Source organism: Borostomias antarcticus, assembly GCF_949987555.1.
Source record: "Borostomias antarcticus genome assembly, chromosome: 9".
NCBI classification, from domain to species: Eukaryota; Metazoa; Chordata; class Actinopteri; order Stomiiformes; family Stomiidae; genus Borostomias; species Borostomias antarcticus.
The window spans coordinates 30,456,621-30,482,872 of NC_140242.1; the positions used below are offsets into that span (position 1 = coordinate 30,456,621).

Below are 26,252 nucleotides of genomic sequence, written 5' to 3' on the forward strand. Positions count from 1 at the left end.
TACAGGCAGACAGGCTGCTGGATGGGGGGGGTCTGTATGAGCAGAGTGAGATAGCATTTAGAACTGAGTATATATGGAGTGAACCGAGACAGTGGCTTTTACAGGGAAGATTCCCTCATCATTCACCCCAAAGCAACTCTGGTATCTTGCGTTCCATAGCCGTGGACTGTGGCTCATTAAAGGGACGGTGCAGCGTTCCATAGCCGTGGACTGTGGCTCATTAAAGGGACGGTGCAGTCCGGCCTGCTGTCCACTCACACGTCTTCATCTGCAGTGGCGCTGTGCCTCTCCTCTCCAGGAGCGCTGGGAACTCCCGATACCATCTCTGTATTAGCCTAGCGCACCTCTCATCCCTCCCTCTCTCCCCCATCCTCTCATCCCCCTCCTCTCTCCCTCTCTCCTCCCCCAACCTCTCATCCCCCCCTCTCTCTCCTCTCTCTGTATTAGCCTAGCGCACCTCTCATCCCTCCCTCTCTGCCCCATCCTCTCATCCCCCTCCTCTCTCCCTCTCTCCTCCCCCAACCTCTCATCCCCCCCTCTCTCTCCTCTCTCTGTATTAGCCTAGCGCACCTTTCATCCCCCCTCTCTCCCCCATCCTCTCATCCCCCAACCTCTCATCCCCCCCTCTCTCTCCTCTCTGTATTAGCCTAGCGCACCTCTCATCCCCCCTCTCTCCCCCATCCTCTCATCCCCCAACCTCTCATCACCCCCTCTCTCTCCTCTCTCCTCTCTCTGTATTAGCCTAGCGCACCTCTCATCCCTCCCTCTCTCCCCCATCCTCTCATCCCCCAACCTCTCATCCCCCCCTCTCTCTCCTCTCTCCTCTCTCCTCTCTCCTCTCTCTGTATTAGCCTAGCGCACCGCTCATCCCCCCTCTCTCCCCCAACCTCTCATCCTCCCCTCTCTCCCTCTCTCCTCTCTCTGTATTAGCCTAGCGCACCTCTCATCCCCCCTCTCTCCCCCAACCTCTCATCTCCCCCTCTCTCCCTCTCTCCTCCCCCAACCTCTCATTCCCCCCCTCTCTCTCCTCTCTCCTCTCTCCTCTCTCTGTATTAGCCTAGCGCACCTCTCATCCCCCCCTCTCTCCCTCTCTCCCCCAACCTCTCATCTCTCCCTCTCACCCCCACCCCCCCTCTCTCCTCTCTGGGTCCTCAACCGGGACGTTGAAATGGAAACCTGGGGTTCAGTAGTACTTAAGAATAGATCATGGTCCTGTTTGATTTCATCCCATCAGACTTAGATGAGCTACTCTGCTCTGACCTGGTGTGGATGGTATTCTCACTATCATCTATCAGTTTAGGGTACATGTCCTATTGAGGAACAGTGGGTTGTGTGATTAATGCGCCAGGTTGATGGTGTGGTTGTGACGGGCCTCGTGTTTTTGACTGATCCAGATGTGTTGCCCTGGTTATAAAGGGACATTTTAAGGAAATGGGTTTTGGGTTAGTGCAAGAGTCTTGTTCTCCTGGTTGAGTTTGCATTCAGCAGGCCTGCTTGGGGTGGCAGGCTGTTAATGTGAGGAATCCTCTGTGGCGGATCAGATAAGAGTAATGGAGGAGAATGAGCAGCTTCTCACCCTCATGGCCCCTGCAGGATGGATGAGCGCCCCGGGGACCGCAGACATGGACGGACAACAAATTACAAAGCTGCTGCTCGGAAATGTATCTTTTAAAAATGTATGCGGTCATCCCATGGACAAATCCTCACAGTTTAGGAGAAATACAAGATTGCAATTGAAAAATGAAGTTTGACCTCATTCGGTGTGTCAAGTTCAATTAAGGTTTAATGTCATAAAAAGCTAAATTGATTTTACAAACAATTTCATATTAATAAAATAAACCCCTATTACTCTAAATTAAATTTCTGAAAATGTACATTTTTCTTACAGTAGACAGTAGCATTCCTACTCTATCTCTATCTTACAGAGGAAGAACTAACGATGGAACAAGCAGGAAATAAACACACTGCAGCTGTAAGAACGGCAAGGTTCACTAAAACAAATTCTAATGATTGAATTGTTGAATAGCAATGAATACATCTACATAATATCACTACCAAACACTAAAAATAATGAACAGTTTACATATATATAGGTATATTTCTCTGGAAAATGAAGCCTAAAGCTGACATCATTTTTACTCTTAAGTCATAAGTGAAACACATTTAGCTTTTAGAATTACCAAGACTCACACGTAACACACTTTGCACAAAGGATTAGAACTAAAACATCAACATAGACCAACTCAGATTCAGTTCTTTCATGAGGTCGTTATCATACAGTTGTAGCCATGTGTTTAACAGTGGGATATCATACAGGTTTGAAGAAATCAGATACAGGAAGCAACACTTTCCACACTTACCAACTCAACATTTCTCCGAGTCATGTGATGGACATATATCTGGTGAATGACACATGCCCTAGCGGCTACCCCTGCACACGTATGACAACCAACATGGCTCATGACATGTCCTGGACCGTGTGTGCTGTATTCCAAACAACAGAACCCCAGTAATCAGATTTCTCCATTTGTGCCATTTTACACAACCAGTAAATTAACATTAAACATTTTGGGGACAACTTGTTCTATTTAACACCAATACAGGATTTAATACCGTTAACTGAAGCCCACAATCACTATCATTCCAGGGGAGAAATACAGTCGTGTATTTCACTCTTTTCACGTGGTCTCGTCAGCCTTGATGAGTAAATGAAATTTCCTGCTGTAATTAATGTCAATTAAAGCCAGGCGGTGTCAGTCAGGGTGGCAGGACTGTGACAAAGTGTGTTAATTGGCTGCCAGATTCACTCAGTCTTCCTGTCCTCTTGCTCTGGATGTTTCACACCTTCACTGAAACATCTGTCCACAGTTCCTGCAGGACCCCTGTCTGTAGTGGACGTCCTATGAATGAATGAATGCCAAAATACTCTGTCACTACATTCATTGTCCATAATGCAATTTCTCAAGATAAAATTCGAGATATTGGCCAAAGTTGTACAGTGAATCTAAATGACCCAAATACTGTGGTGAGATGTTCTGGGGCCACGTTAGCATCATGATGACATATGCTATAACAGACCAGTAGAGTTGAATTCTCTCTCAGGCATGCAGCTGGACAGCTGGTAGACAGATGGCACGGACTGTGCAGGTGAGTGTGGATTTGTTGGATTGTAAATCCTGTAATAAGGGGGTCATTTGCTTCCCAACCCAGTGCTACAAATATGGGTAGTTTTTTTTTTTTTTACCTGTACAGCACTTTGGCTCGACTGCAGTCATTTTTAAATGTGCTTCATAAATAAAGTTTAACTTGACTTGACTTGGATTCATATATTTGAATGAGGCTGGGAAATGATGTGGTTGTTGTAGAGATCTACATGCACACAAGCAGAGTTTGATCTGTGAACACACACCTATGGCCTCGCCTGGAACCAAACATCTGGATAGTTGCCTAATTACCAGTGGTTAACAGAGAACACATGGTGATGGTTCTGAGGTGCCACAGAAGGCTGACCCCCCCCCCGGGTCTATTTCGATTGGACAAGAGAGGGCAACAATTCCACCTAGCCTATCAGACAGAGAGCAGAGTGGGGCTATTACAACACATGATCAGATACACGGGTCTAGGGGTATAAGGGTCTAGTTGTATAAGGGTCTAGGGGTATAAGGGTCTAGGGGTATAAGGGTCTAGGGGTATAAGGGTCTAGGGGTATAAGGGTCTAGGGGTATAAGGGTCTAGTTGTATAAGGGTCTAGGGGTATAAGGGTCTAGGGGTATAAGGGTCTAGTTGTATAAGGGTCTAGGGGTATAAGGGTCTAGGGGTATAAGGGTCTAGGGGTATAAGGGTCTAGGGGTATAAGGGTCTAGGAGTATAAGGGTCTAGGGGTATAAGGGTCTAGGGGTATAAGGGTCTAGGGGTATAAGGGTCTAGGGGTATAAGGGTCTAGACCCAGGCACATGCTACCAAATGCTAGCTAGCCAGCTCATCCGGTGGAGGAGTAGGGTGTGTCACTATGGTAGTTGTAGTCAGGGCATACCTTCTGCACCAGTTTGTAGTCTACACTGTAAAATGCTATGTAGATGCATATGACTTTGAAGGGCTTGGAGCAGAGCCAGGACACGTGGCTCTGCGTCTGCTCCTGGTAGCACACCTTGGACGGGTCGAAGCTGCACAGGGCAGTCTTCTTGTTGCGGTCCGTCTTCTCGTACTCGATGCGACAGTTGAAAGCTTTGGAGTCTTTGGTCTCCAGCGTGGACTGCTGGGCCACCTCGAACTCCACCACCTTGGAGGGCGGCACCAGGCTGACCGACACGTTGCCCAGGCCCGTGGAGTTGTGGCGGAAGTAGACGCTGAAGGTGCCGTTCCCGTGGTCTACGATCTTCCCCGTGATCAGCAGGTTGAGCTTCACCGTCTTGATGTTGGAGTGGAAGTCGCCCCAGCCGAACATCTTTTTGAATTTCCCCGTCTTTACAATGGGCCTGCGCTTAGTTCTGGCCTGCGTCACCTGAACATCTGTCTGGTTAGATAACCAGTCCCAGAAGTCCTCCATGTTCTCTAAATATGTCATCTCCCTCATGGTGCCCCTGAGCCCTGGAGGGCCCCTGGCGAACAGACGCAGGGGGTTGAGGACACGCGGACTGGCCCCCGTGGGAGAGAATTTCTGTTGGTTGTCACTGTCCCCAAACTCGATCAACTCCGCCTCCACACCGCGGCCCTTCCTGCATGTCACCTTGGGACAGAACAGAGCAGAGAGGTTAGCAGGCCGCTAGAGGAACACAACAGGGAAGGAACACGGCCGGAAGAGGAGGTTAGAGGGCGCCGGCATGGTAACTCATCTCAATATAGCTCCAGCTATTGGGGAATCCAACGATTCAGGCTTCCGTTTCACTCAACTGCAGCAGATTGGGTAATGAAAGCATTGAAGTGGAACATACAGTCAAACTCTAAACAATGGAATGACAGGCGAAGCCACAAAGCCATGAAGATGGAGGGGAGAATCAATCCCCAGCTATCTGTGATAAGGCTCTCAGATGACGTTTGTATTAATGTGGACATGAGCTTCATGAATAAAATGGATTACGCAGCAGTAGGTCAGTGGTGTGCCACCATAGACCACCGATATTGTCATCATTACTGGCAAACTGAACAATGCAGGATATAAAGTTTTCAAGTGAGAAAAGATGAAGCCGTAAAGCGGCCTTGATCCCCTGCACCACTCGGCCCTTCTGGACTGCAGGTGGGATCCCTGGACTCTTTCAGATAAAGCTTTAATAATTCATGGAAATAAGCTGAGCTGGTTTCAGGAGTAATTAGTAGTGCTTGCTTTCCCCTGGCGCGGTTCTAGGGATCATTCAGAGGAGCAGATGAGAGAGCTCAGAGCAGTGGGCTGCTTGAAATCTTGCAACAGACCTCAGTATTTCCAGGGCAATTATAATTCTGGCTGTAGCTCTAATTGAACACATGTACACAGCTAACAAACCCCACCACTCTACCACCATGCCCCCCCTGGAGTGAGACTGGTTCTCCTGACCACCATGGCCCCCCCAGTGAGAGGCTGGTTCTCCTGACCACCATGGCCCACCTCAGTGAGAGGCTGGTTCTCCTGACCACCATGGCCCACCTCAGTGAGAGGCTGGTTCTCCTGACCACCATGGCCCACCTCAGTGAGAGGCTGGTTCTCCTGACCACCATGGCCCACCTCAGTGAGAGGCTGTCTACTGCGCGTTCTCATTACCATAATCACCCACTGTTTCTATAAACTGTCGGATGGATGTACAACACGCTGCATGCCATTACACATATTGAATTATTTAAAACAACATATCACCCTGTAAGCATCGCTCATCGCTGCAGCTGTTCACGCCGTGCTCGACACGACGTTTACATCAGACACACCTTAATGTGGCCAGCAGGACATAATGGCGTGGCGGTTTGAGAGCTCGCTACATGTGATGAGAAATCGATGTTCCTCCCACGGGCGGAGAGCTCTCTCCATACATCACAGCTGGCGACGCTTAATTAAGACACGGCTCCTGTGACGTGGAAACAACGCAATACTGTCCCTTTAAGGTACATCAAATTCACCAGCGTTTGATTAACAAATATATACACATTGTTATTTACCTTTAAATGTGATATTCATTTGGTTTCATTTGATGTTTGAATGTTACCACACACATAATGAGTTTGGGGTGTGTTTGAATGAAGGAGTGTGGCTATCCCATCACTATTGCTATGAAAAGAACATTGCCTATTGTATTACAGGGGGGTAATACACCTCAAGTATTAAATCATCTATTTTTCAGTTTTCCATTTTGCACAGCATACTGTGTGAATACGCAGAGGAAACAGAACATATATCAGGCTTCCAGTGGAAACCTCCAGTGAGCTTGGTACAAGAGAGAGAGAGCAGTTAAGATGATTATAATGAAAAGGAGAGAGCAGTTAAGATGATTATAATGAAAAGGAGAGAGCAGTTAAGATGATTATAATGAAAAGGAGAGAGCAGTTAAGATGATTATAATGAAAAGGAGAGAGCAGTTAAGATGATTATAATGAAAAGGAGAGAGCAGTTAAGATGATTATAATGAAAAGGAGAGAGCAGTTAAGATGATTATAATGAAAAGGAGAGAGCAGTTAAGATGATTATAATGAAAAGGAGAGAGCAGTTAAGATGATTATAATGAAAAGGAGAGAGCAGTTAAGATGATTATAATGAAAAGGAGAGAGCAGTTAAGTATGATTATAATGAAAAGGAGAGAGCAGTTAAGATGATTATAATGAAAAGGAGAGAGCAGTTAAGTATGACGAGCAACTGGGGAAATGGCACCGACAGCACCGGGGGGATCAGCAGGAGGATATCAAATGCCTTGAGAAAGACCAAATACTGGGAACATGAAAGCTGGCGGCTGACACTATCTCTCTCTCCTTCTCTCTCTCTCTCTCTCTGTCTCTGTCCCTCCCTCTCTCTCTCTCTCTCTCTCTCTCTCTCTCTCTCTCTCTCTCTCTCTCTCTCTCTCTCTCTCACACACACTCACACAAACCCTCTTTTTATGTGACAGTTCATGAAAGTGGTGTTGAGGTGTTTTAGGTGTGAAAATCTGTCTGCTTGGACTCCGACAAACATTCAAATTGAAGGAATAAAAGCGTTGATTTCTACTTCAAAATGGAATATGAAAAACACCAGGCAATTTCTGATGAATGAGAATTCACAAAAGCTTAATTAAGACTGCTTAATCACAGCTGCTATGCTAGAGGCATTTCAGGGCTTAAAACAAGACAGTATTATGATAATAACACCAGCCTTATTAAGTTGGAAAAACCAGACCTCGTTTCAAGTGTTCCAGACAGAATGATTAACAGAGAAACCCTGGAATATGGCTTTTACTCTTTTACTCTCCCCACACCCCGCATTCAGATATCATAAAGCCACAGCCTACTGTTGCGAGTTCTGTCAGTAACAGTCAGAGGGCTGGAGACCCTCACCAGCCAGGCCTGATTCTACCATGTGAACTCCTATTACCTCCACGGTCGTACTGATACATTAAAGTGGTTCCTGAATGTACGGGGTCCTGGAGAAGCACATCTAGGATTCAATCACGTGTGATGTGCTGAGCTTCTCTGGGTGCTATAGGGTTCAGTAATGGTGGCCAGATAGCCGTCACACAATGGTCAGGATGAATCAGGCGAGACAGCAATCAGTAATGAGCATTATGGCGCCGGCCGACCGCGTGTCCCTTGGGTGGACATATCTTTTAGAGACCTGACATAAAGGTAATTGCCACGGTGACCAATCCTAGCCTCTAGAAAGTTATTAAGAAGTCGGTGACATCTCGCTGGCAGACGGCAGCCTGCTCGCTGGGATGTGGTGGCGGGGGCCGCCATCGGCCAGGGCTGCGCACTGATTGGTTCTCGGCCGCCGGCCAGACCGATGGAATCTGATCCTTCTCTCTCTCTATGTATCTCTCTTTCTATCAGTCTCTATTTCAATATCTCTCTCCTTGTCTCTCTTTCTCACTCTCGCTCTCTTTCTATCTCTCTATCCATCTCTCATTCTCTCTCTCTTTCTATCTCTCTCCCTATCACTCTCTCCCTCTGTCTCTACCCGACACTCCTCTTTCTAGATGACTGACCCGGAGCTGTTGAGAATACAGCACCTGCTCATTATGGAACGTTTGTTTTTGAGTTGTTTGTTTACAGGTTTTTGAGAGGGCTTGCATCATCATTAAGCAGTTCTATTTCCTGCCCCTTTCTTTTTTTGGACATAAAATCAATTCCATTGTGTTCTTTCCATGGTCAGAATTTCACCACAATATAAGGTTGTGTTCTCTGTCTGGGGAGAGTGGATTCAGACGTCTTCTCCACAATAAACAAAATGGGCAATTAACCTGCTCGTTAGTCCAGGAAGACGCTTCTGACGAGCTCTCCATCGTTCTTCATGCATTTATCTGTGCAAATCGACCTCACTTTTGTGGTGCAATTCATTTCCCTGCTAATTTTCTGTGTCCGAAGCTTCATTAACTTAATGCCTTTCTTCAAGAGTAAAATCCTGGCGGTCCTGTTTAAATGGAAATGTCTTCTCACTGGCTAAACTATGTTCTCAGTGCCACGCTCAATGAACAGCTGCTGTACTGGACCACATTCAATACTCAGTCTCCTTAAACGCACACACACTCACACACACACATACAATGAAAGAGAGAGAGAGAGAGAGAGAGAAGGAAAAGAGACACACATATGCATGCACACACAGAGAGAGAGAGAGAGAGAGAGAGAGTGAGGGGAAGAGACACACACACTACACAAACACACACACACTCCACCGCACTCCCATGTTGTGGAAGAGAAGCCTCTTGTTTTCAAGCATCAAACATGACAAGCCTCTTCATCCACATTAAGCCTCTCCTCACCCCCTCCACAGCCCAGCCCAGCCCCCACCCCTCCAAATCCATACCCCCCCCCTCTCTCTCTCTCTCTCTCTCCCCCCCCTCTCTCTCTCTCTCTCTCCCCCCCCCTCCTCTCTCTCTCTCTCTCTCCCCCCCCCCTCTCTCTCTCTCTCCCTCTCTCTCTCCCCCCCCTCTCTCTCTCTCTCTCCCCCCCCCTCTCTCTCTCTCCTCCTCTCTCTCTCTCTCTCCCCCCTCTCTCTCTCTCTCTCTCTCTCTCCCCAGCGTTACAGGGCATTTCATTTGTAATGATTCACACAAAGAGCCGGTTCCAGCAGAGAGGGCCTCGGGGCGCTGGGCTGCCGAGCGCTGGCGTCCACGCACTCCTGAACAATAGATGTCTGCTCTGATGGCCGGACCAGCCTGGACCCGCCTGGGCCCGCCTGGACCGGCCTGGACCGGCCTGGACCCCGCTGGACCCGCCTGGACCCGCCTGGACCGGCCTGGACACACTCACACTCACACACCACCTTCCCCCCACGCTCACACTCACACTCACACACCACCTTCCCCCCACGCTCACACTCACACTCACACTCACACACCACCTTCCCCCCGCGCTCACACTCACACTCACACTCACACACCACCTTCCCCCCACGCTCACACTCACACTCACACACCACCTTCCCCCCACGCTCACACTCACACTCACACACCACCTTCCCCCCACGCTCACACTCACACTCACACACCCCTCCCCCCACGCTCACACCACACTCACACACCACCTTCCCCCCACGCTCACACTCACACTCACACTCACACACCACCTTCCCCCCACGCTCACACTCACACTCACACACCTCCTTCCCCCACACTCACACTCACACCACACACCACACCTTCCCCCCACCTCACACCACACTCACACACCACCTCCCCCCACCTCACACCACACTCACACACCACCTTCCCCCCACACCACACTCACACACCACCATCCCCCCACACTCACACTCACACCACACCTCACACCACCCTCCCCCCACACTCACACTCACACTCACACACCCCTTCCCCCCAACCTCACACTCACACTCACACACCACCTCCCCCCACACTCACACTCACACTCACACACCACCTTCCCCCCACACTCACACTCACACTCACACTCACACACCACCTCCCCCCACGCTCACACTCACACTCACACACCACCTTCCCCCCACCACTCCACACTCACACTCACACTCACACACCACCTTCCCCCCACGCTCACACTCACACTCACACTCACACACCACCTTCCCCCCACACTCACACTCACACTCACACTCACACACCACCTTCCCCCACACTCACACTCACACTCACACTCACACACCACCTTCCCCCCACACTCACACTCACACTCACACTCACACACCACCTTCCCCCCACACTCACACTCACACTCACACTCACACACCACCTTCCCCCCACACTCACACTCACACTCACACTCACACACCACCTTCCCCCCACACTCACACTCACACTCACACTCACACACCACCTTCCCCCCACACTCACACTCACACTCACACTCACACACCACCTTCCCCCCACACCCACGCTCACACTCACACTCACACACCACCTTCCCCCCACACTCACACTCACACACCACCTTCCCCCACACTCACACTCACACTCACACTCACACTCACACACCACCTTCCCCCCACGCTCACACTCACACTCCACCTTCCCCCCACACTCACACTCACACTCACACACCACCTTCCCCCCACACTCACACTCACACTCACACTCACACACCACCTTCCCCCCACGCTCACACTCACACTCACACACCACCTTCCCCCCACGCTCACACTCACACTCACACACCACCTTCCCCCCACACTCACACTCACACACCACCTTCCCCCCACACTCACACTCACACACCACCTTCCCCCCACGCTCACACTCACACTCACACACCACCTTCCCCCCACGCTCACACTCACACTCACACACCACCTTCCCCCCACACTCACACTCACACTCACACACCACCTTCCCCCCGCGCTCACACTCACACTCACACACCACCTTCCCCCCACGCTCACACTCACACTCACACTCACACACCACCTTCCCCCCAGGCTCACACTCACACTCACACTCACACTCACACACCACCTTCCCCCCGCGCTCACACTCACACTCACACACCACCTTCCCCCCGCGCTCACACTCACACTCACACACCACCTTCCCCCCACACTCACACTCACACTCACACACCACCTTCCCCCCACACTCACGCTCACACTCACACTCACACACCACCTTCCCCCCACGCTCACACTCACACTCACACTCACACACCACCTTCCCCCCACGCTCACACTCACACTCACACTCACACACCACCTTCCCCCCACGCTCACACTCACACACCACCTTCCCCCCACGCTCACACTCACACACCACCTTCCCCCCGCGCTCACACTCACACTCACACACCACTTCACGGCTGATAGCTGGGATTCAAGAGGATCAGAGAACCTGATCCTTTGATGAGGTCAGTTACACTTTCTCCTGTAATATTGTACGTTTCCTCATCTATTGTGCATGAGTACAGGGTATACTGTCTTCCCTGCTACAATTATACACCTTTAGCTACAATAAAGAACACTTTACATGATATCAGTCCTCACAGAATACCTGCAATTATTCTACGTTTGTTTCTCACTTTCATCCCAGACAAGTATTCCTATCGTTCCTTCTTCACACACGGGACAATTTATTTTTGGACAGCCACAATTCTGTTCTTTTTTGTTCTCTTCTTCAGAACTGTACGTAAACGCGGTGCCGTACTCGAATATTCCCTCTGGTTTCCTTGATTCTTTAGGGTTAGGTCTTTCTTATGGATAAGCTCAATTTGACAGAGCAAATGTTTCTGTTCTCAGTGCTGATTGGGCCTTGACTGATTTCCGCGAGGCGCTTCCCTTTGAAGAAGAACAAGGAGACAAAAAGCATTGTTTCTATTTTCCTCACCAGAAGTGAAGACAGGTTCTTCACAAGAAATATGCAGAGACATGAGAGGAGCTGACAGCACTTTGTTAGGCTGGGAGATAAGACTCAAAGAACTGACAGGCGGAAAGAAAATTAAAACAGGGGGAATAATCTTACCAGATGTATTATGCTTATTTTAAAGCGGCTTTGTCTTGTCTTGTAGAAGAAAGCAATACATATTTAATTAAAAGGGTCAATCATTTTACAAAGCCCTGACATGTATTATGATTTGCTTTCCCAAACACCAGGTGGTAATTATTGGAGTTAGTCAGAGAGCCGTCCTGAGTGTGAAGGCACCATGAGGAGAGGGACCACTGAGTTTGCTCAGGATTGTTCATCCCATCAGAGGGCGTCCTGTGGGGCTGACAGGCCCTCAGATTAGAGGTCACCCTGACGCCGTCTCTGGAGCCGCCAGACAGTCACAAGCGCTGGAGGAATGGCATCAATTATTTGGTTGTTAAATGGTGACAAAGGAATTATTCGGAGCATCAACGTAATTTGCTTTGGACCATATGGGCCTTAATGTCAGGTGCAAAGCTTTTGAACAGAATGTTCCTTATTGGCTATAAAGAGAGAAGCTGTGAATGAAGATGACATTTCTAGGAGCCACACCACAACCACGCAGCACCACGACCACGCAGCACCGCCTCCACGCAGCACCACGACCACGCAGCACTGCCTCCACGCAGCACCACGACCACGCAGCACCACGACCATGCAGCACTGCCTCCACGCAGCACCACGACCACGCAGCACTGCCTCCACGCAGCACCGCCTCCACGCAGCACCACGACCACGCAGCACTGCCTCCACGCAGCACCACGACCACGCAGCACTGCCTCCACGCAGCACCGCCTCCACGCAGCACCACGACCACGCAGCACTGCCTCCACGCAGCACCACGACCACGCAGCACCACGACCACGCAGCACCGCCTCCACGCAGCACCACGACCACGCAGCACCACGACCACGCAGCACCGCCTCCACGCAGCACCACGACCACGCAGCACCACGACCACGCAGCACCACGACCACGCAGCCCTGCCTCCACGCAGCACCACGACCACGCAGCCCTGCCTCCACGCAGCACCACGACCACGCAGCACTGCCTCCACGCAGCACCACGACCACGCAGCACCGCCTCCACGCAGCACCACGACCACGCAGCACCACGACCACGCAGCACCACGACCACGCAGCACCACGACCACGCAGCACCACGACCACGCAGCACCACGACCACGCAGCACCACGACCACGCAGCACCACGACCACGCAGCACTGCCTCCACGCAGCACCACGACCACGCAGCACTGCCTCCACGCAGCACTGCCTCCACGCAGCACCACGACCACGCAGCACTGCCTCCACGCAGCACCACGACCACGCAGCACCACGACCACGCAGCACCACGACCACGCAGCACCAGGACCACGCAGCACCACGACCACGCAGCACCACGACCACGCAGCACCAGGACCACGCAGCACCACGACCACGCAGCACCACGACCACGCAGCACCACGACCACGCAGCACCGCCTCCACGCAGCACCACGACCACGCAGCCCTGCCTCCACGCAGCACCACGACCACGCAGCCCTGCCTCCACGCAGCACTGCCTCCACGCAGCACTGCCTCCACGCAGCACCACGACCACGCAGCACCGCCTCCACGCAGCACCACGACCACGCAGCACCGCCTCCACGCAGCACCACGACCACGCAGCACCACGACCACGCAGCACCACGACCACGCAGCACCACGCAGAACCACGGCCATGCAGCACTGCGGACACGCAGCACTGCAGCATATTCAATGATAATGATAATGCCTTTAATACTAAAATGTCCTAATTCTGTGTCATACAGCAGAAAAGTATAACAATGCTATGAGAATGTGAATCCTCTAACAAATGTGAATTCCTCGAACACGACTCCTTTTCCTAGTCTGTCCACTGTCCATAAGAATCCATTCAGCACTGTCCGGTCAGGGCCTCCCAGCCCACACATCAACATCAGAGAGGGACTTGACATTTGGCACAGGAGGCTTTCACATCAGAGACCCAGGCCCGGATCCCAGAACACTTGACCCCAAAGTCCAGTTCGTTTGATTAGTGTGAACACCATACACCACACCCAGGCACGGCTCGATGAACTGGACCTGGGTCCAAGGTGTCGAGTACGGTTCATGTTTACTTGGGTACGGTTCATGTGTACTTGGGTACGGTTCATGTGTACTTGGGTACGGTTCATGTGTACTTGGGTACGGTTCATGTGTACTTGGGTACGGTTCGCAGCAGGTGTGAAAACTACTGGACCAAAACAGGGCAGTGGATATTTACCATCTGGCCATCAGCACATTCTGTTCTATAGTGGAGACAACATGCTGTAAACTAACGTCACGTAGTTGATGATGCAACTCGGCTAACGAACAACATTACGGATGTGAACGCGGAGCGGCAAGGGAGGGGTGAGGAGGGTTTATACTCGGGAACCAAGCAAAATCAGTCCTGCTAGGAACACGCCCTCAGTGGGTGTGGCTATCCAGGTCACTTGAAGTGGTTGGATGAACAGCTAAAAAACGGTCAATATATTTATGCATATGACATCTTTCGTGTATTTCTCAGCCTTTATCTTCATTTTGGAAGCTGACCCACATTGAAAGGTATTGATGGATTTATTGCAAACACACATAATTATGATTGATCATCTGGCTGCTCAGTCAATATGATCTACAGTGGTCGCTGCTTAAACTTCATTTCAGGGATTTCAGCCTAGAAACTGAAAAATACTACAGAGGGGGGGGGGGGGCAACGCAAGGCCTGAGAATGTGGCAATCAGACAGCGTTGTTTATGAGGGATTACCAGTCAGGCCTTCTGGCTACAGCATGTGACCCCAATATGAGAACAGACACACATCAGCAGAGAATAAGCTCCAAAATGATTCCTGGGATCCAGCACAACTCTACACATCTCTACACATCTCTACACATCTCTACACGTCCCTACACGTCTCTACACGTCTCTAAACGTCTCTACACGTCTCTACACATCTCTACACGTCTCTACACGTCTCTACACGTCTCTACACGTCTCTACACGTCTCTACACGTCTATACGCGTCTCTACGCGTCTCTACACATCTCTACACGTCTCTAAACGTCTCTACACGTCCCTACACGTCTCTACACGTCTCTAAACGTCTCTACACGTCTCTACACGTCTCTACACGTCTCTACACGTCTCTACACGTCTCTACACATCTCTACACGTCTCTACACGTCTCTACACGTCTCTACACGTCTCTACACGTCTCTACACGTCTATACACATCTCTACACATCTCTACACGTCTCTACACATCTCTACACGTCTCTACACGTCTCTACACGTCTCTACACGTCTCTACACGTCTCTACACGTCTATACACATCTCTACGCGTCTCTACGCGTCTCTACGCGTCTCTACGCGTCTCTACGCGTCTCTACACGTCTCTACACGTCTCTACACGTCCCTACACGTCTCTAAACGTCCCTACACGTCTCTACACGTCTCTACACGTCTCTACACGTCTCTACACGTCCCTACACGTCTCTAAACGTCTCTACGCGTCTCTACGCGTCTCTACGCGTCTCTACGCGTCTCTACGCGTCTCTACGCGTCTCTACACGTCCCTACACGTCTCTACACGTCCCTACACGTCTCTACACGTCTCTACACGTCTCTACACGTCCCTACACGTCTCTACACGTCTCTACACGTCTCTACACGTCTCTACACGTCTCTACACGTCTCTACACGTCTATACACATCTCTACGCGTCTCTACGCGTCTCTACGCGTCTCTACGCGTCTCTACGCGTCTCTACACGTCTCTACACGTCCCTACACGTCCCTACACGTCCCTACACGTCTCTACACGTCTCTACGCGTCTCTACGCGTCCCTACGCGTCTCTACGCGTCTCTACGCGTCTCTACGCGTCTCTACGCGTCTCTACGCGTCCCTACACGTCTCTACACGTCTCTACACGTCTCTACACGTCTCTACACGTCTCTACACGTCTCTAAACGTCTCTACACGTCTCTACACGTCTCTAAACGTCTCTACACGTCTCTACACGTCTCTACACGTCTCTACACGTCTCTACACGTCTCTACAGACCAACTCACTCACGTCTGTCCACCTTTAATCTCTTCCAGGAACACTTCTCACCCAGAACCACCATTTTCCTCAAATGCTTTTTTTCTCTCTCTCCCTTTTGGTTTTCCTCTGCCCTAAAAGTTCCTCTCTCTCTCTCTCTCCCTCTCTCTCTCTCATTCTCTCTCTCTCTTACAAGGCAAATCCTGGGAGAGGTTGATGTGAGGACCGTGTTGCAGTCGGCAGTGAGGAATATAAACAGCGTTTTTATAGTCCAGGGGAAAGGGAGGCAGTGAAAGAGAGACGGGACCTTATCACAGCCCAACAGCTTCTGTAATTCGCCGCCATGATAAAGTGGCGGAGCGGGAAACCTTACAAGGCTGGCACAATCCAAAGACGGATTAGGGTTTTCTGACATAAGCTTCCTGAAAAACTAATCAATCAGCCCATGCAGTATTATCAGAAAGCATGAGATTAAAGCGCTTCTCCTAATCCCCCCCACTGTACATTTTACTAGCCTTTCCCGTGTCAGTTGCCTTTAAATATACAATAAATAAATAATGAAAGCAGAGCTAATTGAGCGTGGTGGAGGGGAAAGGGGTAAATGCACCCTGGAGAGGGAGTTTATGGAGTTTCTGTTTTGGAATGAAGACGGGCTGCTGTCCTTGGCAGGGTCCTTTTCAACTTTGAAGAGAACTGCGCTGTGTTCTTCTGGTACAAGTTGGAAAACACTATTCTGGTAGATTTGCACTTCTGCATGTGCATAATGAAGTTGTATAATCACTACTATTCTGTATTCAATAGGACGACATCATGAATATATTAACTTGGAACTAATGATTGTTCTGTCCCCTGTGATTGGTCCAGTATGATGAAAGAGCATCTGTAGAGGAACCCGCCTCCTCTCTCCAACATGGGCTCCTGTTCCAGGAATCGCTCTTCAGCAAAGTTGCAGCAAAACTCAAGAATCCTTTACTTGTATCCGGATGGGCTCTTCTCTCTCTCCCTCAATACAGGATACACACCTCTATCTGCCCTCCGTCTGGGGCTCAGACGATCAGCTGGCCCCCCAGGGAGGAGGCGGTCTGGGGCTCAGACGATCAGCTGGCCCCCAGGGAGGAGGCGGTCTGGGGCTCGGACGATCAGCTGGCCCCCCAGGGAGGAGGTGGTCTGGGGCTCAGACGATCAGCTGGCCCCCCAGGGAGGAGGTGGTCTGGGGCTCAGACGATGAGCTGGCCCCCCAGGGAGGAGGTGGTCTGGGGCTCAGACGATGAGCTGGCCCCCCAGGGAGGAGGCGGAGCACTTCCTGCTATTGAGCTCCTCACCATCGTCTTCACGGATGGTTTTGTTGTGACGTAACGTTATCTAGGAGCTTGGTGAATAGATGGTTATCTAGGAGCTTGGTGAATAGATGGTTATCTAGGAGGAGCTTGGTGAATAGATGGTTATCTAGGAGCTTGGTGAATAGATGGTTATCTAGGAGGAGCTTGGTGAATAGATGGTTATCTAGGAGGAGCTTGGTGAATAGATGGTTATCTAGGAGCTTGGTGAATAGATGGTTATCTAGGAGCTTGGTGAATAGATGGTTATCTAGGAGCTTGGTGAATAGATGGTTATCTAGGAGGAGCTTGGTGAATAGATGGTTATCTAGGAGGAGCTTGGTGAATAGATGGTTATCTAGGAGCTTGGTGAATAGATGGTTATCTAGGAGCTTGGTGAATAGATGGTTATCTAGGAGCTTGGTGAATAGATGGTTATCTAGGAGGAGCTTGGTGAATAGATGGTTATCTAGGAGGAGCTTGGTGAATAGATGGTTATCTAGGAGCTTGGTGAATAGATGGTTATCTAGGAGCTTGGTGAATAGATGGTTATCTAGGAGCTTGGTGAATAGATGGTTATCTAGGAGGAGCTTGGTGAATAGATGGTTATCTAGGAGGAGCTTGGTGAATAGATGGTTATCTAGGAGGAGCTTGGTGAATAGATGGTTATCTAGGAGCTTGGTGAATAGATGGTTATCTAGGAGCTTGGTGAATAGATGGTTATCTAGGATCTTGGTGAATAGATGGTTATCTAGGAGGAGCTTGGTGAATAGATGGTTATCTAGGAGGAGCTTGGTGAATAGATGGTTATCTAGGAGGAGCTTGGTGAATAGATGGTTATCTAGGAGCTTGGTGAATAGATGGTTATCTAGGATCTTGGTGAATAGATGGTTATCTAGGAGCTTGGTGAATAGATGGTTATCTAGGAGGAGCTTGGTGAATAGATGGTTATCTAGGAGGAGCTTGGTGAATAGATGGTTATCTAGGAGGAGCTTGGTGAATAGATGGTTATCTAGGAGCTTGGTGAATAGATGGTTATCTAGCAGCTTGGTGAATAGATGGTTATCTAGGAGCTTGGTGAATAGATGGTTATCTAGGAGCTTGGTGAATAGATGGTTATCTAGGAGGAGCTTGGTGAATAGATGGTTATCTAGGAGCTTGGTGAATAGATGGTTATCTAGGAGGAGCTTGGTGAATAGATGGTTATCTAGGAGGAGCTTGGTGAATAGATGGTTATCTAGGAGGAGCTTGGTGAATAGATGGTTATCTAGGAGCTTGGTGAATAGATGGTTATCTAGGAGGAGCTTGGTGAATAGATGGTTATCTAGGAGGAGCTTGGTGAATAGATGGTTATCTAGGAGGAGCTTGGTGAATAGATGGTTATCTAGGAGCTTGGTGAATAGATGGTTATCTAGGAGCTTGGTGAATAGATGGTTATCTAGGAGCTTGGTGAATAGATGGTTATCTAGGAGGAGCTTGGTGAATAGATGGTTATCTAGGAGCTTGGTGAATAGATGGTTATCTAGCAGCTTGGTGAATAGATGGTTATCTAGGAGCTTGGTGAATAGATGGTTATCTAGGAGGATCTTGGTGAATAGATGGTTATCTAGGAGGAGCTTGGTGAATAGATGGTTATCTAGGAGGAGCTTGGTGAATAGATGGTTATCTAGGAGCTTGGTGAATAGATGGTTATCTAGGAGCTTGGTGAATAGATGGTTATCTAGGAGCTTGGTGAATAGATGGTTATCTAGGAGGAGCTTGGTGAATAGATGGTTATCTAGGAGCTTGGTGAATAGATGGTTATCTAGGAGCTTGGTGAATATATGGTTATCTAGGAGCTTGGTGAATAGATGGTTATCTAGGAGCTTGGTGAATAGATGGTTATCTAGGAGCTTGGTGAATAGATGGTTATCTAGGAGCTTGGTGAATAGATGGTTATCTAGGAGCTTGGTGAATAGATGGTTATCTAGGAGGAGCTTGGTGAATAGATGGTTATCTAGGAGGAGCTTGGTGAATAGATGGTTATCTAGGAGCTTGGTGAATAGATGGTTATCTAGGAGCTGTGAATAGATGGTTATCTAGGAGCTTGGTGAATAGATGGTTATCTAGGAGCTGTGAATAGATGGTTATCTAGGAGCTGTGAATAGATGGTTATCTAGGAGCTTGGTGAATAGATGGTAGTCAGATGCAAAGACGTAATGGACTCAGCGCTTCTCCTGAGTAATCCTGAGCTGTTTTACATTACAGGAGATCTGCAGAGCGCGTGTGAGCAGAGAGACGGGAGAGCAGAGAGACAGGGGAGCAGAGAGACAGGGGAGAGCAGAGAGAGCAGAGAGACAGGAGAGCAGAGGGAGCAGAGAGACGGGAGAGAGGAGAGAGCAGAGAGACGGGAGAGCAGAGAGACGGGAGAGAGGAGAGAGCAGAGAGACGGGAGAGCAGAGAGACGGGAGAGCAGAGAGACGGGAGAGAGGAGAGAGCAGAGAGACGGGAGAGCAGAGAGAGCAGAGAGACGGGAGAGCAGAGAGACGGGAGAGAGGAGAGAGCAGAGAGACGGGAGAGCAGAGAGACGGGAGAGAGGAGAGAGCAGAGAGACGGGAGAGCAGAGAGACGGGAGAGCAGAGAGACGGGAGAGAGGAGAGAGCAGAGAGACGGGAGAGCAGAGAGAGCAGAGAGAGCAGAGAGAGCAGAGAGACGGGAGAGAGGAGAGAGCAGAGAGAGCAGAGAGAGCAGAGAGAGCAGAGAGACGGGAGAGAGGAGAGAGCAGAGAGACGGGAGAGCAGAGAGACGGGAGAGCAGAGAGACGGGAGAGAGGAGAGAGCAGAGAGACGGGAGAGCAGAGAGACGGGAGAGAGGAGAGAGCAGAGAGACGGGAGAGCAGAGAGAGCAGAGAGACGGGAGAGAGGAGAGAGCAGAGAGAGCAGAGAGAGCAGAGAGACGGGAGAGAGGAGAGAGCAGAGAGAGCAGAGAGAGCAGAGAGAGCAGAGAGACGGGAGAGAGGAGAGACGGGAGAGAGGAGAGAGCAGAGGGAGCAGAGAGACGGGAGAGCAGAGAGACGGGAGAGAGGAGAGAGCAGAGAGACGGGAGAGCAGAGAGAGCAGAGAGACGGGAGAGCAGAGAGAGCAGAGAGACGGGAGAGCAGAGAGAGCAGAGAGACGGGAGAGCAGAGAGACGGGAGAGAAGAGAGAGCAGAGAGACGGGAGAGAGGAGAGAGCAGAGAGACGGGAGAGCAGAGAGACGGGAGAGAAGAGAGACGGGAGAGAGCAGAGAGACGGGAGAGCAGAGAGACGGGAGAGAGCAGAGAGACGGGAGAGAGGAGAGAGACGGGAGAGAGGAGAGATTAGAGAGACGGGAGAGCAGAGAGAGCAGAGAGACGGGAGAGAGGAGAGAGCAGAGAGACGGGAGAGAGGAGAGAGCAGAGAGACGGGAGAGCAGAGAGACGGGAGAGCAGAGAGAGCAGAGAGACGGGAGAGAGGAGAGAGCAGAGAGACGGGAGAGCAGAGAGACGGGAGAGCAGAGAGACGGGAGAGCAGAGAGACAGGGGAGCAGAGAGAGCAGAGAGACGGGAGAGCAGAGAGAGCAGAGAGACGGGAGAGAGGAGAGAGCAGAGAGACGGGAGAGAGGAGAGAGCAGAGAGACGGGAGAGCAGAGAGACGGGAGAGCAGAGAGACGGGAGAGAGGAGAGAGCAGAGAGACGGGAGAGCAGAGAGACGGGAGAGCAGAGAGAGCAGAGAGACGGGAGAGCAGAGAGACGGGAGAGAGGAGAGAGCAGAGAGACGGGAGAGCAGAGAGACGGGAGAGCAGAGAGACGGGAGAGAGGAGAGAGCAGAGAGACGGGAGAGCAGAGAGACGGGAGAGAGGAGAGAGCAGAGAGACGGGAGAGAGGAGAGAGCAGAGAGACGGGAGAGCAGAGCTCAAGTGGGATTGGTCCTCTTATACATTGTTCTGCTGTCAGTTCTGTCAGTTCTCTGTGGTCGACGGCGGAGGAAGAACCGTTCTTATGACCCTCTTATCCGTCCCCAGGGTGCGCCACATATGCCGGGGCTATTCTGCTATATGAATCAGCATCTGTGTGTGTGTGTGTGTGTGTGTGTGTGTGTGTGTGTGTGTGTGTGTGTGTGTGTGTGCACGTGTGTGTGTATTTGCAGCATGTACAGTGTGTGTGTGTGTTTGTGTTTGTGTGTGTGTATGTGTGTGTGTATCTGTGTGTGGGCACGCGCGTGTGTATTTGCAGCATGTACAGTGTGCGTGTGTGTGTGTGTGTGTGTGTATTTGCAGCATGTACAGTGTGTGTGTGTGTGTGTGTGTGTGTGTATTTGCGGCATGTACAGTGTGTGTGTGTGTGTGTGTGTGTGTGTGTGCGTGTGTGTGCATGCGCGTGTGTGTGTGTATTTGCAGCATGTACAGTGTGTGTGTGTGTGTGTGTGTGTGTGTGTGTGCGTGTGTGTGTGCATGCGCGCGTGTGTGTGTATTTGCAGCATGTACAGTGTGTGTGTGTGTGTGTGTGTAGTGATGGACCACAGACCCAGGACGTCCCCAGCCAGACAGAGGGGCTGCTGGGAGGGAGGCCAGCGAGGCGTAGCGGACGAGGCCCCCTGGGAGGCTGGCTCCCTCTGTTGAGGCTGGCCTCCCTCCCTCTGTCGAGGCCCAGCCTCCCTCCCTCAGACCCTGCTGCTGCTGCACAGCCTCACTACATCACCGGGGGACAGGACCTCTAAAAACACCTTCCCCCTGAATCTGATCATGAGTAATACATCCATCACCTTCTATGTGTTTAACACCTCAGATATGGAACACAACCCAGACGAGGTGCTAGACTCTCACGGGTTTCATTTCCTTAAATCTCTAAATGTTTCTTAAGGGACTTTAGTCAAGCCATGCCCTCTGTGGTAAAGAGAAACGCTTTAGAGGATTTACATGGATTCATCATCGAATCATAATCATATTCCTTTAGAAGACCAGGAAGGGACACAGGGTTCAGGAAATCACTGGTGGTCTTTGTGATTCCATGGGACTGTTTAGAATAACAGTCTTTATCTGCGGGTCAGGTTGCATTTCACACGGGCCTCTCTCTCATAAACGATCACAGATACTTGACTTTCACCCGCAAGGACTGATCAGGGAGGATTACATCCGAAGGTCAGATCATTTTCAAATCCAGATGAGGAACGTTATCTATGGTTGCTATTAATCACCCATGCCTGAGTATTTCACATTTTAAAAATGAATGAAAATATTGAGAATGAGACCCTGGAATGTGTCAGCCCCCAAGGAGAGAGAGACCCTGGAATGTGTCAGCCCCCATGGAGAGAGAGACCCTGGAATGTGTCATCCCCCATGGAGAGAGAGACCCTGGAATGTGTCATCCCCCAAGGAGAGAGAGACCCTGGAATGTGTCATCCCCCATGGAGAGAGAGACCCTGGAATGTGTCATCCCCCAAGGAGAGAGACCCTGGAATGTGTCATCCCCCATGGAGAGAGACGCACCTCAACCTGAGCCTGAACAAGATCTGAAACAGTCTGCTGGACTGAATCAGATCAGTTTTTACAATAATCCACTTATTAATACATGCTAACCAGCTCCTGCTCCCTCCCATGATACATGTAGTTTAATATTGTTAATATTACCATGAACAATAAATACTTTGTATAATTTCCTTTACTACTGCTAAATACAATATTTTCCTGAATAATTCATGGCGTGTATGACACTTCATGTTTTGCAGGAGGAAATGTACTTCTGGATGAAGTGGTGTTTGGAAATGCCTTAATTTAGAGAAAATTAAGAACATTAATTGCAACTTGCTGTTAATTTAAACCAAGGCTATGCCCCCCGCCTTGGTTCAAGTAAATATAACTCAGTCAGAAAGCAGATTTTCCATCTGTTTCTAAATAATTACATTTATTATTATTATTATTATTTATTATTATTAAAATGATTACACTTTGTACCAAATATGCCTATATAATTGTGTACTTCGAAATACAATTAATCTATTAATCTAATTTGAGCTACGGTGTCATTTGAATGTGTCTTGTTAATATGAAAACCATATAGATTTTGAGGGGAACATGAACACAAATAAGTGAGAAATTGCAAGTTTGCTGTGGATAAGGAATCCATAAAATGTCTTAAGTGTCTTGATTTGAGAATTATTTGTTTCTCATTGAAAAACCTGCATCCTAGAGCTGAAGTTGGATGCAAGAACAAATCTCATATCCCCCTACTGTTATAGTGCATAGCTCTGGCAGACTATACTCTAACTGTAACACCTTCACATGTAGGGTAACTTGAATAGCTCACCTGGCGCAGCAGAGAGAGAAACAGGATGGTTTTCAGCGTTCTCATCTTCGATAACTTCTCAACTCTTATTCAAGATGAGTAATGCTTAAATCCACTTTGGAATATTTGGGGGGAAGCACGTGCAGATGCATTGCTGTGTATGAAGCGAAAACAGCACAAATATTGTTTTAGACATCGTTTACACAATCCTTAGCATGCAAGTATCTATTCCGCTCTGTCAATTACCATTTGCTGTCCTGTACCATTAATGCAAATAATTGGTTAAATTCCTTGGCTATAGCCTACCATCTCGTTTATAGGCATTGTGGTGAATGCGTTAGCATGCATCCAATAAGCAATTGTGAAATGTTCTTACCCTCTTGGAAATAAGACCTTGGTTAGTTAGGTAAAGCACGCGCATCCATCAGTACCCCCAGCTGTTTCTAACCGCTCAAGCTTCTGGGGTGAGCGAGAGACCGCGTCGCCTCAGCCTACTGTCAAAACCGGGATCTTTACAAAATAACGCAGTGAAAATAATTTCCCAATGACTTCATTTGATGTCTTGAGATAATACTTAATCGCTTTTTACCAATTTTGCAAACGCCTTGCGCGTTTTAACTGTGTGTTGTCAGAGAAGATCCCTGCGTGGCACTGAGTGCGCTGTCCTCCGGCTGTCAGTCTTCAGTGCGCATTATCCTCCTCCTCCGTCTGGAGACTCCGGTGTCTCTCCGGTGTCTCTCCGGTGTCTCTCCGGTGTCTCTCCGGTGTCTCTCCGGTGTCTCTCCGGTGTCTCTCCGGTGTCTCTCCGGTGTCTCTCCGGTGTCTCTCCGGTGTCTCTCCGGTGTCTCTCCGGTGTCTCTCCGGTGTCTGCGCGCGTTCCGTGGGGCGCGACAAAGATCTACCATTGAAGTATAATAACAACCTGGGAAATAGGCAGCTCGTAATCCAGATGCCAAGTTCTGTTAGTAGCACGTCAATGTTTTTTTTCTTTTAACCCTTAAATGCACATTTTTGTTCAGTTAGAGGCCCGCCAGTATGTCAGTGAAGCGTTTTAAGTCAAAAGGTTCATAATAGGCCTGATAAATTAAGCCTTTAGGCTACTGCACACTGGGTTCAAAGGTGACCTGGAACCAGTTTATCAGCCCGTTCTAATAGCCTACTTGCAGTTGCAATAATATAATTATCATCTTAGGGTACTCCTTTTCACTCATTTACTTTTGTATTCACTTTGGGGAAAAGCTTCTTCTAAATTAGTCAAATGTAAATGTAAATAAAGCAAATCGCAGACTAGTCCTCAGTGTGCTGAACACCCCGCGGCCAGCTGAACCAGCGGTGCTTCCTGGTTCCTGGTACTCACATGTACCTGGAAGACACGGATATGGAAATGTGTTCTTAAATCATTCAGACTGGTCTCACTATAGGACAAACATTGTGCTGTCAGAAATACAACCATTTGCTTGACTTTACCGCCCCCATGTGGTTCAACAAGGCACATTCTCTGACATTTTGAGCCAAATTAAAGCGTTTGACTAATATCAGTGGTTGGGTCACATAAGTGTCATACGATGCAGAAGGTTTTGCCCCTCTGTGTTTTGGCTGACTTGACATACTGACAACTGGAAAAGCAAGTTAGGGTTAGAATTACTATCTGTTATGAATGCATATATTGATTCTCTCCTGCTCAAGACTTTTAATACTATTTATGAAGTATACTGTATAATTAATTCTGTACCTCATTTAGCTTTACTGAGCGCAAACATAATCCATGATCAGCAAACATCTGGAAAGGGATCATTCCTTATTTCAATGGGCAGCTTCCTTGATACTCTGAAAGTTCAGATGATTAATTTGAAAAACAAGTGACTAAGAGCATAATCTAGTGCTGAAGGCAAAGTGCAAGAATAGCAATCTCAAATACAATAGGTGCTTAAGAGGGAGGATTGTTGTAGTACTTCTTGAAGAGATGAGTTTTTAGCCTGCGACGATAGATGGGCAGCGACTCTGCTGTCCTGACGTCAGTGAACAGTTCGTTCCACCACTGCGGGGCCAGGACAGAGAAGAGCCGTGACCGTGTCGATCGACCGCAGGGGCCTCGGAGTGATGGGGTAACCAGTCACCCTGAGGTAGCAGAGCGTAGAGGTCGGGAGGGGATGTAGGGTTTGACCATGGCCTGGAGGTAGGAGGGGGCTGTTCCTTTCATTGCCCTGTAGGCTTGTACCAGAGTTTTAAACTGGATGCAAGTTGCTACAGGGAGCCAGTGTAGGGAACGGAGAAGGGAAGTTGTGTGGTAGAATTTGGGGTGGTTGAACATCAGGCGAGCAGCAGCTTTCTGGATGCCGGGGCCCCAGCACGGAGGGAGTTGCAGTAGTCCACACGGGAGATGACCAGGGCCTGGATGAGCCTACCAATGTAATGAAACTTTCAAATTACAAACTTGATTTCAGTTAATGTGTTCTCCTGTCAGGCAATTCCTCCATAGTCAGACCAAGTTTATGTTGGACTCCTACAGTATAGACTTATCAAAGAGAGGTCTAACCTTGACCGGCTGACCGGCACA

The 26,252-nt window shown here is 49.5% G+C and overlaps 1 protein-coding gene across 1 annotated transcript; it reads right to left on the minus strand.

Moving 5' to 3' along the window:
* Window positions 1-3,979: 3,979 nt before the first annotated feature.
* On the minus strand, window positions 3,980-5,728 carry nxph2a (neurexophilin 2a; the record flags this gene model as incomplete). The annotated part of the gene is made up of 2 exons (XM_084442993.1): window positions 3,980-4,762; window positions 5,528-5,728. 2 exons carry the CDS (start codon window positions 5,726-5,728, stop codon window positions 3,980-3,982), a joined length of 984 nt encoding a protein of 327 aa, XP_084299119.1.
* Window positions 5,729-26,252: the final 20,524 nt, after the last annotated feature.